The sequence below is a fragment of the Pseudophryne corroboree genome, chromosome 11 (assembly GCF_028390025.1).
Source record: "Pseudophryne corroboree isolate aPseCor3 chromosome 11, aPseCor3.hap2, whole genome shotgun sequence".
NCBI lineage: Eukaryota > Metazoa > Chordata > Amphibia > Anura > Myobatrachidae > Pseudophryne > Pseudophryne corroboree.
The window spans coordinates 51,178,293-51,192,339 of record NC_086454.1 but is presented as its reverse complement, the minus strand read 5'-3'; the positions used below and the strand labels follow the sequence as shown (position 1 = coordinate 51,192,339).

The following is a 14,047-nucleotide window of genomic DNA, read 5'->3' as shown; positions in this document are numbered from 1 at the left end:
GCACTCTGCACATGTTATATCTGCCCCCCCTGCAGTGCACATGGTTTTGCCCAACTGTTCACAAATTTGCTGTTGTGATCAACTCTGTACTAGGCCCTATATATATATATATATATATATATAAATAAAATGCAGAAAACTATTGGAATAGATAAACCTATTTGGGTGCAACCAGCTGATTCCTCAGGCAAGTGTGATACGCTGCACAATGTTCTGCTGAGGAACCTCGGGTATTGCCATTCATGCGGGTGTTACTTTGACACATGCCACCTACCTAAACATTGTTGCAGACCAGTAACACCCCTTCATGGCATTGGTATTCCCTGATGGCTGTGGCCTCTGTCAGCAGGATAACGCGCCCTGCCACACTACATATATTGGTCAGGAATGGTTTGAGGACCATGACAAAGAGTTTAAGGTGATGACTTGGCCTCCAAATTTCCCAGTTCTCAATGCAATCAAGCATCTGAGGGGTGTGCTGGAAAAACAAGTCCAAGCCACGGAGGCCCCATCGTGCAACTTACAGGGCTAAAAAATCTGCACCTAACGTCTTGGTGTCAGATACCACAGGACACCTTCAGAGGTCTTGTGGAGTCCATACCTCGATAGGTCAGAGCTGTTCTGGTGGCACAAGAGGGATCTACACAATATTGGGCAGGTGGTTCATTGTTATGGCTGATGGGTGTGTATATATATGCTGTGTACAAGCATTTGTCTCTCCTGCTACTTTTCACATTTAAGTGCTATTAGAATAGACTAATTTGGGAATTATTTCTATATGAATAAAAGAATGTATTATAAGGATAGGGTGTGGACCAATGGGTCGACCCTAACTAGGTAGACGGTCATTAGGTCGACCACTATTGGTTGACAGTGACTAGGTCGATACCTGGAATAGGTTGACACGGTCATGAGCTCGACATGGAAAAAGGTTGACATGAGGTTTTTTTGGGGGGGGGTGGGTTTGTCATTTTCTTCGTAAAGTGACCGGGAACTCCAATTAGTGCACCGTGTCCCCTCGCATGGCTCGCTTCGCTTGCCAAACTTCGGGCACAGGTTATTATTCCCAATTGTAGTCCAAATGGATAGTAAAGTAAGAAAAAGTTTAAAAAATGAAGAAAAAAAAATTGGATTTTAATTACCTACCGGTAAATCCTTTTCTCGTAGTCACTAGTGGATACTGGGAATCCATTTAGTACCATGTGGTATAGATGGGTCCACTAGGAGCCATGGGCACTTTAAGAAATTGATAGTGTGCGCTGGCTCCTCCCTCTATGCCCCTACCAGATTCAGGGTGGGATGTACTAAAGGAAAAATGCTGTAAAACCCACGAAAACGTGGGTTTTACCACATTTCCAAATTTACTAAGTCCCTACCGCCGGTTTTTCGCAGTCCAGGGTATCGCCATCTTTGGATGGCGATACCCTATAGAAGCCTATGGATTTCTTATCGCCGACCGCCGCAACCCGCCGCCCCCGAAGACCCCGCGCAGACCACCTCACAGGTATCGCGGGGGGCCTCCGTCACCGCATTGCGATATTGATCGCATATGTTAGTACATATGCGATCAAGATCGCTGCGATAAGCGGCGAAGGGCGGTGATGTATCTTAATACATCCCGCCCTCAGTCTAGGGAACTGTGCCAGAGGAGACGGACATACTTTGAGAGAAGGATAGATAAGGAAAGTGGTGAGATTATGAACCAGCACACAAAATAAAAAGAGGAAAGCCGTGCTAGCCAAACTTGAAACAGGAACAGCAACAGTTGAACAAACCAGAATTCTTAACCAAGTAACAGTGCAGGAAGAACAAAGCACCGGGCGGGCGCCCAGTATCCCCTACGGACTACGAGAAAAGGATTTACCGGTATGTAATTAAAATCCTATTTTCTCTTACGTCCTAGGGGACGCTGGGAATCCATTTAGTACCATGGAGAAGTACCAAAGCTCCCAAACTGGGTGGGAGAGTACTGAGGTTCCTGCAGAACTGATTGACCAAACTGAAGGTCCTCAGAGGCCAAAGTATCGAACTTGTAAAACTTTGCAAATGTGTTTAAACCTAGTAGCTGCTCGGCAGAGCTGTAAAGCCGAGACACTCTGGGCAGCCTCCCAAGAAGAACCCACCGACCTAGTAGAGTGGGCCTGTACAGATTTTGGAACCGGCAAGCCTGCCGTGGAATAAGCATGCTGGATAGTGAGCCTGATCCAGCGTACAGTTGACTGCTTTGAAGCAGGGCACCCAATCTAATTGGGATCATAGAGAACGAACAGTGAGTCCGATTTCCTGTGACAAGCTGTCCTCTTTACATAGACCTTTAAAGCCCTCACAAAATCCAAAGACTTTGAAATAGTAGAGGTGTCCGTAACAACCGGAACCACAATAGATTAGTTGATGTGAAACGCGGACACCACCTTAGAAAGAAATTGCTGACGAGTTCTGAGTTCAGCTCTGTCCTCATGGAAAATGAGGTAGGGGCTCCTGTGAGACAACGCCCCTAGCTCCGACACACATCTTGCTGAAGCCAAGGCCAACAGTGTGACGGTCTTCCACGTAAGATACTTTACGGTTCAAACCAGTCCGATTGGAGGAACTGCAACACCAAATTGAGATCCCAAGGTGCCGTGGAGGTACAAAGGGAGGTTGGATGTGCAGAACACCTTTCAAGAACGTCTGGACCTCCGGGAGAGAAGCCAATTGTTTCTGAAAGAAAATAGACAAGGCCGAAATCTGTACTTTTATGGAACCTAGACGTAGGCCCACATCCACTCCCGACTGCAGTAAAAGCAGGAGACGTCCCAGATGAAATTCCACCGCAGAATATTGTCTGCTCTCACACCAAGAGACATATTTCTTCCAAATACAGTGGTAATGATTAGATGTTACCCCCTTCCTGGCTTGGATCATAGTCAGGATGACCTTGTCAGGAATCCCTCTCCTGGCTAGAATCAGCCGTTCAACTTTCATGCTGTTAAATGTAGCCGCGGTAAGTCTTGATATATGAACAGGCCCTGTTGCAGAAGATCCTCGTGAAGAGGTAGAGGCCACGGATCTTCGAGCAGCATCTCGAGAAGATCCGCATACCAGGCCCTACGTGGCCAGTCCGGGGCAATGAGAATTACTTGAACCTTTTAACTTTTTATTCTTGTAAATAAATGAACTGTATAAGATACTGTATAGGAGTGTACATAAATGAATTATATATGGTATGTATATGATGTATATGCCCTTGATGGTGATCCTGTTTCAATGCACACAGTACTATGGGATCAGCGGGACTAGATGGGCACGAGGGGACTGGAGAAATTCTTCTAGAAGCCCCCCTTGCCGGGAAACTGTAGGAATAAGCCTGCAGCGTTGGAGGAAGGAGACCGTTAACCGGGAGAGGAGCGCGGTGTGACGCCGGGGAAGAGAGACCTCGGGGTGGAGAGTAGCAGTGCTGATGTATCGGCTTTGCTGAGACAATACTGCTCCAAAACCACCGAGCGGGATCCGGGTAGTACCTGAGGAGGTGGCGGCTGTCAGTGTGAGCTGTCCAGAACATGGAGAGAGACTGCGGCGGTGAGAGAATCCACGATCTTCATCTGACCCGAGATACGTGGTGAGGGAGAGGGGGACGTCCGTAGGAGCTAAAGCCGCGGCTACCGCTGGGAGCCGGGGACCCGCTGTGAAAGTCCAGAGACGCTGATGTAGCTGCACCGCCGAGAGCTGGCAAGCTACTGCAGCGGTGAAAGTCTGAAGGTGCAGGTGGAGTGCTTACCACTGGGAACCGGGGAACCGCTGTGGGAGTGAAGGTGCAGGTGTGCTGATGTAGCTGCTATCGCTGGGTGCTGGGGAGGCTATGAGTGGCCTGTCTCCGTAGCACACCCACCATCCCTGGCAATTCACTTGGCAACAGAGTGAGAGTGGCTTTGACTTCAGCAGTGGGCAGAAAGCAAAAATAATACTAAGACAGGTATAATAGGGGAAGGTACTGCAGGAAGCCACCCAGAGGCTAATGTAAGCCGGTAGGGAGTAATAACATTAACGTGGCAAGAGTGATCCCTAACAGTGGTGAGGGGGGAACCCCTCAGATGAATAGACTGAGTTGGGGTCATCATGGACAAATACCAGCTGATAGGTCAAGGAAGAGTCAGGGGAGAGCTACCCTGTAAGAACCGCCCACCAATAACACGAGGAGCTATAGACTACTTCAGACCCAGGCCGGTCCTATATGGGCATAGCCGACACGTGAACAATAATTGGTTTAGGAGGCACATTTCGCCACAATACCCTGCAGAAAGAGAGGCATGAACTTAACGGTAGGGGGAGTGTGGAGCAAGACAGTCCTTTCATCATCTCTGCACAGCAACGGTTACATCATTAAACCTACAGGTTACATTTCGAGGGCTTCACAATATACCAGACAGATTGGAGGGATTACTGTCACCGGGTATCCAGGTCAACCACCCACCTCCGCTCTGCATCGGAGGGTGTATTGAGCAGCTTTCGTTACATCACTCTAATTGAAGGAAGCCAGCATACTTGTTCAAGGGGACAAACTTGATACCAACCTCAGTCTTAGGATCTAAAAGGGTGTGGAAAGTGGATCTGGATAAGGGTGGGGGGAAGTCCCACTGTATTGTATAAAGTGATAGTAAGAACCACGGGCACTCATTAACTTTTATTAGCATGGATACAAGTTGCTACAGACTACTCCTGTAAGGGCCCCAACGGTACACCTAAACTGCAGTTTCTCAAACCAATTTCTCATACGTCCTAGAGGATGCTGGGGACGACATCAAGACCATGGGGTATAGATGGGATCCGCAGGAGACATGGGCACTCTAAAGACTTTTCATTGGGTGTGAACTGGCTCCTCCCTCTATGCCCCTCCTCCAGACCCCAGTTTTAGAAATGTACCCAGGCTGACTGGATGCACTCTGAGGAGCTCTACTGAGTTTCTCTGAAAAGATTTATGTTAGGTTTTTTTATTTTCAGGGAGATCTGCTGGCATCAGACTCCCTGCTTCGTGGGACTGAGGGGGCAGAAGCAGAACCAACTTCCTAAAGAGTTTCATGGCTCTGCTTCTGGCTGACAGGACACCATTAGCTCCTGAAGGGTACTGAACGCTAGCCGTGTCTAGATGCTCACTCCCACAGCACGCCGTCACCCCCCTCGCAGAGCCAGAAGTCAGAAGACAGGTGAGTATGAGAAGAATGATCTTCAATCAAGTAAGTGAGGGCTGAGGTGAACGGGAGCGCAGTGCACCATTGCTGCCCACACACACACAGGCACTGAAGGGTGCAGGGCGCGGGGGGGCCCTGGGCAGCAAGAAAAATACCTCAAACTGGCTAAAAGGGGGCATAAGATGCCGCTGGCACAGCCCTCCCCCGCCAGTATAAATATTAGAAAGTATACTGAGTGTAAGGACGCGCCATTGTGGGGGCGGAGCTTCTTCCTCAGGCAGCCAGCACACTACTCAGCGCCATTTTCTCTCTCTCCTCAGGCTGCAGAGAACACGCTGGTCCTCTCCTCCACAAGTACAGGGTGCTTTTAAGGGGGGGCATAAAGCGATTGTGGTGCATTTAGTAGTGTAAATTACTATTTAAAAGCGCTGTTGGGCTGTGGGCATACTGTGTTCACAGACAACACTGGCGCTGGGATTGTGAACTGGCTGCTCCTATCCTGTGTACCTCTGACAGATTTTACTGTGGGTCTGTCCCCAAAATAAGTCCCAGTGTGTCTGTGAGTGTGCTGTACACGTGTGAGGCATGTCTGAGGCAGGGAGTTCCTCCCCAGAGGAAGCCATTTTAGGGACACAGAGTTGTAATGTGGTGGCACTACCGGCGCACCAAGAGCCTGCATGAGTAAAAGAGTTACGTGACAGTATGCATCTGATTAACCGAAGGTTAGATAAGTCTGAAGCTAAGGCTGCATGCTGGAGAAAATCTGTGGAAGATGTGATTTTTCAGGATGCTGTTATTCCTTATGCGGGCGGCCCCTCTGGGTCACATAAGAGACCATTTGCAAATGTTGTAAACACTGATACCGACACGGACTCTTGATTCTTGTGTCGACGATAGTGAATCCAGAGAGATAGATCATAAATTGGCAAAAAATATACAATATATGATTGTGGCTATAAGGGACGTGTTGGAGGTTACAGAAACCACTCCTGTACCTCAGGAGAAGGCTTATTTATGTAAGGAAAAAAAATCCAAAGTCACGTTCCCTCCTTCACACAAACTAAATGCTCTGTTTGAAGGGATGTGGGTGAATCCTGATAAAAAATTTCGTATTCCCAAAAGGATTCACATAGCTTACCCTTTCCCGGCTGAGGACAGGAAAAAAAATGGGAGTCACCCCCTGTGTTAGACAGTGTACTTTCCAGGTTGACAAAGAAGGTGATTCTCCCTGCTCCTGGAACGGCTTCTCTTACAGAGCCGGCAGACCGCAAAATGGAAACAACATTGAAATCCATTTATGTTACCAATGGTACGCTGATCAGGCCCACTATTGCCTGCGCTTGGGTGAGTCGCGCTATTGAAAAATGGTCAGAAAGCATGTCATCAGAAATTGACACGATTGATAAAGATGAGATACTCCTTAAGTTAGGGAATATCAAAGACGCTACCGCCTACATGCTGGAAGCAATGAAGGATATTGGACTCTTGAGTTCACAAGCCGCTACCATGGCAGTATCAGCTAGGCGGGCATTGTAGATTTGCCAGTGGAACGCAGATGCGGATTCCAAAAGAAACATGGAGGCGCTCCCATATAAAGGTGAGGCCTTATTTGGCGATGGCCTGGATGCGTTAGTCTCGGCGGCTACCGCAGGTAAGTCAACATTTTTGCCCTCTGCGCCTGCACCGGCAAAAAAGACCTATCACCCGCAAATGCAGTCCTTTCGGCCCAGTAAATACAAAAAGGCGAGAGGTTCCCCCTTCTTTGCAGGTAGGGGTAGGGGAAGGGGAAAAAAGCCCACAGCGGCTCCAGGTTTCCAAGAGCAGAAGTCTACCCCTACTTCTGCCAAATCCTCAGCATGACGCTGGAACTCCCTTGCGGGAGGCCGCTCAGGTGGGGGCATGTCTCAAACTCTTCAGCCAGGGTTGGATTCTGTCTGGCCTGGATCCCTGGGTGTTGCAAATAGTATCCCAGGGATACAAACTGGAGTTTCAAGATGTGCCTCCATGCCGATTTTTCAAATCGACCTTGCCAGTTTCTTCGCCAAAAAGAGAAGCAGTAACAGCGGCAATCCAAAAATTATGTCAAGACCAGGTCATAATCCTGGTACCGTCGTCTCAACAAGGGAGGGGTTTTTATTCCAGCCGCTTTATTGTTCCGAAGCCGGACGGCTCGGTCAGACCGATCCTAAATCTGAAACATCTGAATTGTTACCTAAAAAGGTTCAAGTTCAAGATGGAATCACTTCGGGCAGTGATTGCCAGTCTGGAGGAGGGAGACTACTTTGTGTCGGTGGACATAAAGGATGCTTACCTGCGTGTTCCCATTTATCCTCCTCACCAGGCTTATCTGAGATTTGCGGTTCAGGATTGCCATTACCAATTCCAGACATTGCCTTTCGGTCTCTCCACAGCGCCAAGGGTATTCACCAAGGTGATGGTGGAGATGATGGTCCTCCTTCGTCAGAAAGGTGTTAATATAATTCCTTATCTGGACGATCTCCTGATAAAGGCGAGATCCAGGGAGCTGTTGTTACAAAACATATCAATCTGTCTGTCAATACTCCAACAACACGGGTGGATCATAAATTACCCAAAGTCACAATTGGAACCGACGACAAGGTTGTCTTTCCTCGGGATGATTCTGGACACAGAAGTTCAGAGGGTATTTCTTCTGCTGGAAAAGGCTCTGGAAATCCAGAAAATGGTAAAACAGATATTGACACCATCAAGTGTGTTGATCCATCAGTGCATTCGGTTATTGGGGAAGATGGTGGCGGCCTACGAGGCCATACAGTTTGGCAGGTTCCATGCCAGAGTATTCCAGTGGGACCTGTTGGACAAGTGGTCGGGGTCACACCTACACATGCACAGAAAGATAATCCTGTTGTCAAGAACCAGGATTTCGCTCCTGTGGTGTTTGCACAGCTCTCACCTGCTAGAGGGATGCAGGTTCGGGATTCAGGACTGGGTCCTGGTAACCACGGATGCAAGTCTCCGAGGCTGGGGAGCAGTCTCTCAGGGAGAAAACTTCCAGGGACGTTGGTCACATCAGGAAGCCTGCCTTCACATAAACGTTCTGGGGCTAAGAGCCATTTACACCGGCCTTCAACAAGTGGTACATCTTCTTCAAGACCGTCCCGTGCAGATCCAGGCGGACAATGTAACAGCAGTCGCATACATAAACAGGCAGGGCGGAACGAAAAGCAGAGCGGCAATGGCAGAGGTGACAAAAATCCTCCGCTGGGCAGAAAAACATCTACAAGCTCTGTCGGCAATATTCATTCCGGGAGTAGACAACTGGGAAGCAGACTTCCTCAGTAGACATTATCTCCATCCAGGAGAGTGGGGCCTCCACCAATAAGTCTTCGCAGAGGTGACAAGTCTTTGGGGAGTTCCTCAAATAGACATGATGGCGTCTCGTCTCAACAAGAAGCTTCAGAAATACTGTTCCAGGTCGAGAGACCCTCAAGCAGTAGCAGTGGATGCACTGGTGACCCAGTGGGTTTTTCCGTCAGTGTATGTCTTCCCTCCACTTCCGCTGATCCCAAAAGTACTCAGGATCATAAGAAAAACAAGGGTTCGAGCAATCTTCATTGCCCCAGACTGGCCAAGGAGGGCTTGGTACCCAGATCTTCAGCAGTTGCTCATAGAAGATCCTCGGCCTCTTCCTCCTCGAGAGGACCTGCTGCAGCAGGGGCCGTGCGTGTACCAAGACTTACCGCGGCTACGTTTGACGGCATGGCTGTTGAGCGCCGTATCCTAGCCAGGAAGGGTATTCCCAAGGAAGTCATCCCCACCCTTATTCAGGCCAGAAAGGGAGTAACGTCGAAACATTACCACCGTATTTGGAGAAAATATGTGTCTTGGTGTGAATCCAAGAAAGCTCCTACGGAAGAGTTTCACTTAGGACGTTTTCTCCATTTTTTGTAGGATGGTGTGGAGGCGGGCCTCCGATTGGGTTCAATCAAGGTCCAGATTTCGGCCTTGTCAGTGTTCTTCCAAAAACAATTGGCCTCTCTTCCAGAGGTTCAGACTTTCGTGAAAGGGGTTCTGAACATCCAGCCTCCATTCGTGCCTCCAGTGGCACCATGGGACCTGGTGGTATTGCAGTTCCTTCAATCGGATTGGTTTGAGCCTATACAAAAGATAGAGTTGAAGTTTCTCACTTGGAAAGTGGTGATGCTTTTGGCTTTAGCATCCGCAAGGCGGGTGTCTGAATTGGGGGCCTTGTCTCACAAGAGCCCTTACCTGATCTTCCATGAAGATAGGGCAGAGTTGAGGACTCGTCAACATTTTCTTCCGAAGGTGGTTTCATCTTTCCACATAAACCAACCTATTGTAGTGCCAGTGGTTACTGACACATTCACTGATTCAAAATCTCTAGATGTTGTTAGAGCTTTGAAAATTTATGTTGCTAGAACGGCTCGTATACGGAAAACAGAGACTCTGTTTGTCCTGTATGCTCACAACAAGATTGGCTGTCCTGCTTCCAAGCAGACTATTGCACGTTGGATCAGAAATATGATTCAGCAAGCTCATACTATGGCTGGATTGCCGTTACCGACGTCGGTAAAGGCCCACTCCACTAGGAAGGTGGGCTCATCCTGGGCGGCTGCCCGGGGGGTCTCGGCATTACAACTTTGCCGAGCAGCTACTTGGTTAGGGTCAAACACATTTGCTAAGTTCTACAAGTTTGACACCTTGGCCGATGAGGACCTAAAGTTTGGTCAATCGGTGCTGCAGGGTCATCTGCACTCTCCCGCCCGTTCTGGAGCTTTGGTATAGACCCCATGGTCTTGATGTCGTCCCCAGCATCCTCTAGGACGTATGAGAAAATAGGATTTTGATACCTACCGGTAAATCCTTTTCTCCTAGTCCGTAGAGGATGCTGGGCGCCCGTCCCAGTGCGTATTTTACCTGCAGTTTAGTTATTACAGTTACACAAGTTGTGTTATCTTAGTTTCAGCATGTTGCTGCAATTGGTTCATGCCTGTTGCCGTGAGTTATGTTGAATGCCATGTGTGCGGCATGGTTGAGGGTGTGAGTTGGTAGATATCTCACCAATAGTTAAGTAATTCTTTTCCTCGAAATGCCAGTCTCCCTGGGCACAGTTCCTACAACTGGGGTCTGGAGGAGGGGCATAGAGGGATGAGCCAGTTCACACCCAATGAAAAGTCTTTAGAGTGCCCATGTCTCCTGCGGATCCCGTCTATACCCCATGGTCTTGATGTCGTCCCCAGCATCCTCTATGGACTAGGAGAAAATGATTTACCAGTAGGTATCAAAATCCTATTTTTATTTACCTGGGTATTTAGGTGTTAGAACATGTGACCTTATTTTTTTCTTTATACAAATATTTTTTTGTAAAGCATGCAATATTTTATGTATAGGAAAATATAAGTAATAGAAAGGGTTATCAGGGAGATAGTGGTTAAGAAGTATATCTGTCGGTGGATATTGTCGATATTGATTAGTGATATTAAATATAACCATACTTACCGGAAGAGTCGTCTTCGTATCTGAGACGGAGTCTGGAAAGAAAAACAAACGAGAGGTAACACTGTTGTCAACAGTAATTGTTTAGTATACATTTAACACCTACCATAGGCGTTCCCAAGCCGGCCTGTCACATAACCTTATACGAAACGCTTGGGTGGAGGCACTATAGTAGACACCTAGTAACCACTGGTGAGTAGGGGGGTTACACTGATGACTGGTTTCAGACCAAAGGTTTTCTGGGCAAGTACGCCTTTGGTAAGTTTCCGTGTGAGCGGGCCGGGGACACCCTTCTTCTGATATAGGGTCAGATTGCAATAGGTGCACAGTTTTTCATGGCCTGAATAATACTGCGTTTAATAAGTTTAAGAGTTTATCATGTAAAGTCTCCATGGGAGGCTCATTTACCAATACTAATTACTAATGCATTTAGGTAAGGTACAGACTTACACTACAACACAATGACCAATAAGCTTATGTCTGCCATGCGCCAGTGACACAGTGGAAGAAGGTTCAGGGCTATAAGGTGTTGCCGTCACCAAAGGAACAGGGCCCAGGGCTACACAATCACTGGTCCAGGGCCCCTCCAGTGGCTAGCAGGGTGCCTGCAACGGTACCCTGCGGCCAGTAGCGTTGCATCAGTCCTGCCTTCTGCATTCAAAGGATGCCCCGCACTCTCCCTGCAGTGTGTCCAGGCAGCTCTCCATCTTCTGCCAGTGACCCAGTCCCCTTGTGTGATGTCACGGCTTCAGGGGTGGGGCCGGCAGAGGGTGGCAGTGAGCTTTGCTCCGCCTCTGAGCAAGTTTCTTATTGGCTGATTGGACTAAGGCAGGGGTGGGGAACCTATTTTCTACCAAGGGCCATTTGAATATTTATAAAATCCTTCGGGGGCCATACAAAAATTATCAACTTAAAAATTTGCCTGCCCCCAGTCACTTGTTATGCCCAATTAGATTTGCCCCCAGTCAGTTGTTATGCCCCATTAGATATGCCCACTGTCAGTTGTTTTGGCCCATTAGATATGCCCCGTCAGTTGTTATGCCCCATTAAAATATGCCCCCTGTAGTTATGCCCCATTAGATATGCCCCCTGTAGTTATGCCCCATTAAATATGCCCCCTAGTAGTGCCGCTTACACACACATTAAAAGAAAGAAAAAAAAAACCCACAATGCTCACCAGCCCTGCTCCTGCTTCCGGACGGCTGCCCTCCCTCTCCTCGAAACTATGGGAGATGTCATGACGTCTCTCCCATAGCGCCGCACAGCCACACATGTACACTGCCTGAGCCAGAAGCTGGAGCTCAGGAGTGGGCTCCTGCCTCCGGCTGCTGCTGAGGAGCCGGGCGCCCGCTGGTGGTAAAATCTCAGCAGGTGCTCGGCATCTCCTCTCGTTTAGGTGAGCCTGGCCGGATCAAGTGGCTTTGAGGGCCTTATACGGCCCTCGGGCCTGAGGTTCCCCACCCCTGGACTAAGGGGTCTATTTACTAAGCCTTGAATGGATGTTAAGTGGATGGAGTTAAAGTACCAGCCAATCAACTCCTAACTTCCATGTTACAGACTGGGTTTGAAAAATGACAGTGAGTAGCTGATTGGCTGGTACTTTTATCTCCATCCACTTTATCTCCGTCCAAAGCTTAGTAAATAGACCCCTTAGTTTAAATTTTGCACCTAGAAATTTGTTGGACCCTCTTTGCTAACAAAGTAACAAATCATCTGAGGGCATAATTATTAAAGTGAATCTAACACAGGGCCGGGAGAGAAGTTTGTTTTATTTACAAATCCATCTACAGACACTGGCTCAGATGGCACTGAAAATATAATGTTAAACCAGACAGCCATCTTAACCAAGATGGCTGCTGTAACCTCTACTTAGCATGCGTGACCTCGCATCCCTGTGCCATATTAGATGTGTAATTTCCCTCCGCAGAAGTTTTACTACAGATAGCTTTAAACTACCTTCTCTGGTAAAATAACTGCTTAGTCTGTACTCAGGGTCGGACTGGCCCACAGGGGTACAGGGGAAACCATCGGTGGGCCCCACTGCCTGAGGGCCCACTCCTTCCTCTATGGATCAGTTTCCAGACTGTGCACTTGTATTATACATGGTAGATATGTTGTATTACACTGCACAAGACAATTGTGTATTTCAATTCTCTGTGGAGGCTGGCCACACCCCCTTTGTAGGCTGGCCACACCCCTAAGTATGGGCCCCTATTACTGCATTCCCCCGGTGGGCCCTTCATGCCCCAGTCCGACACTGTCTGTACTACACTCTGTTACTGCTGACAACGGCTGTTATCCTAAACAAACCTCCAAACCTGCTTAAGGATAAACTGTTTGGTCACAACTCCATTTCACATTCTGCTGGTGCCTTTTGTTCTACACCAACACGACATATGAACAATGGCCCTCATTCCGAGTTGTTCGCTCGCAAGCTGCTTTTAGCAGCTTTGCACACGCTAAGCCGCCGCCTCCTGGGAGTGAATCTTAGCTTATCACAATTGCGAACGAAAGATTAGCAAAATTGCAAATAGACACTTCTTAGCAGTTTCTGAGTAGCTCCACACTTACTCGGCATCTGCGATCAGTTCAGTCAGTTTCGTTCCTGGTTTGACGTCACAAACACACCCAGCGTTCGCCCAGACACTCCTCCGTTTCTCCAGCCACACCCGCGATTTTCCCAGAAACGGTAGCGTTTTTTCGCACACTCCCATAAAACGGCCAGTTTCCGCCCAGAAACACCCACTTCCTGTCAATCACATTACGATCACCAGAACGAAGAAAAAACTTCGTAATGCCGTGAGTAAAATACCTAACTGCATAGCAAATTTACTTGGCGCAGTCGCACTGCGGACATTGTGCATGCGCATTAGCGACTATTCGCTCCGTTGCGAGAAAAAAATAACGAGCGAACAACTCGGAATGACCCCCAATATGGATTAGTAGGAGGTGGAGGATGTCACAGTGTAAACAGAGCTCATAGAGGCATCCCAAAATCTCTCTGCTCACTATCACTACATCATGGGGGTCATTCCGAGTTTTTGCTCGTTGCCGATTTTCGCAACGGAGCGATTAAGGTAAAAATGCGCATGCGCATGGTTCGCAGTGCGCATGCGGTTAGTATTTTAGCTCAAAACTTAGTAGATTTACTCACGTCCGAACGAAGATTTTTCATTGTTGAAGTGATCGGAGTGTGATTGACAGGAAGTGGGTGTTTCTGGGCGGAAACTGGCCGTTTTCTGGGAGAGTGCGGAAAAACGCAGGCGTGTCAGGGAAAAACGCGGGAGTGTCTGGAGAAACGGGGGAGTGGCTGGGCGTGTGTGTGACGTCAAACCAGGAACGAAATGGGCTGAGCTGATCGCAGTGTAGGAGTAAGTCTCGAGCTA

General features: G+C 48.3%; 1 protein-coding gene across 3 annotated transcripts in view; it reads right to left on the bottom strand.

The window, feature by feature from the left end:
- Nucleotides 1-14,047, bottom strand: part of LOC134968725 (embryonic protein UVS.2-like) — a 127,295-nt gene that overhangs the window by 103,787 nt on the left and 9,461 nt on the right. For 2 of the 3 annotated variants that reach the window (XM_063944226.1, XM_063944228.1), the window contains exon 2: nt 10,665-10,696. In XM_063944226.1, coding sequence (XP_063800296.1) covers nt 10,665-10,696 — 32 coding nt within the window. Of the gene's footprint in view, nt 1-10,664; nt 10,697-11,111; nt 11,402-14,047 lie in introns of those variants that run through there. The other variant, XM_063944227.1, reaches the window with a different exon arrangement.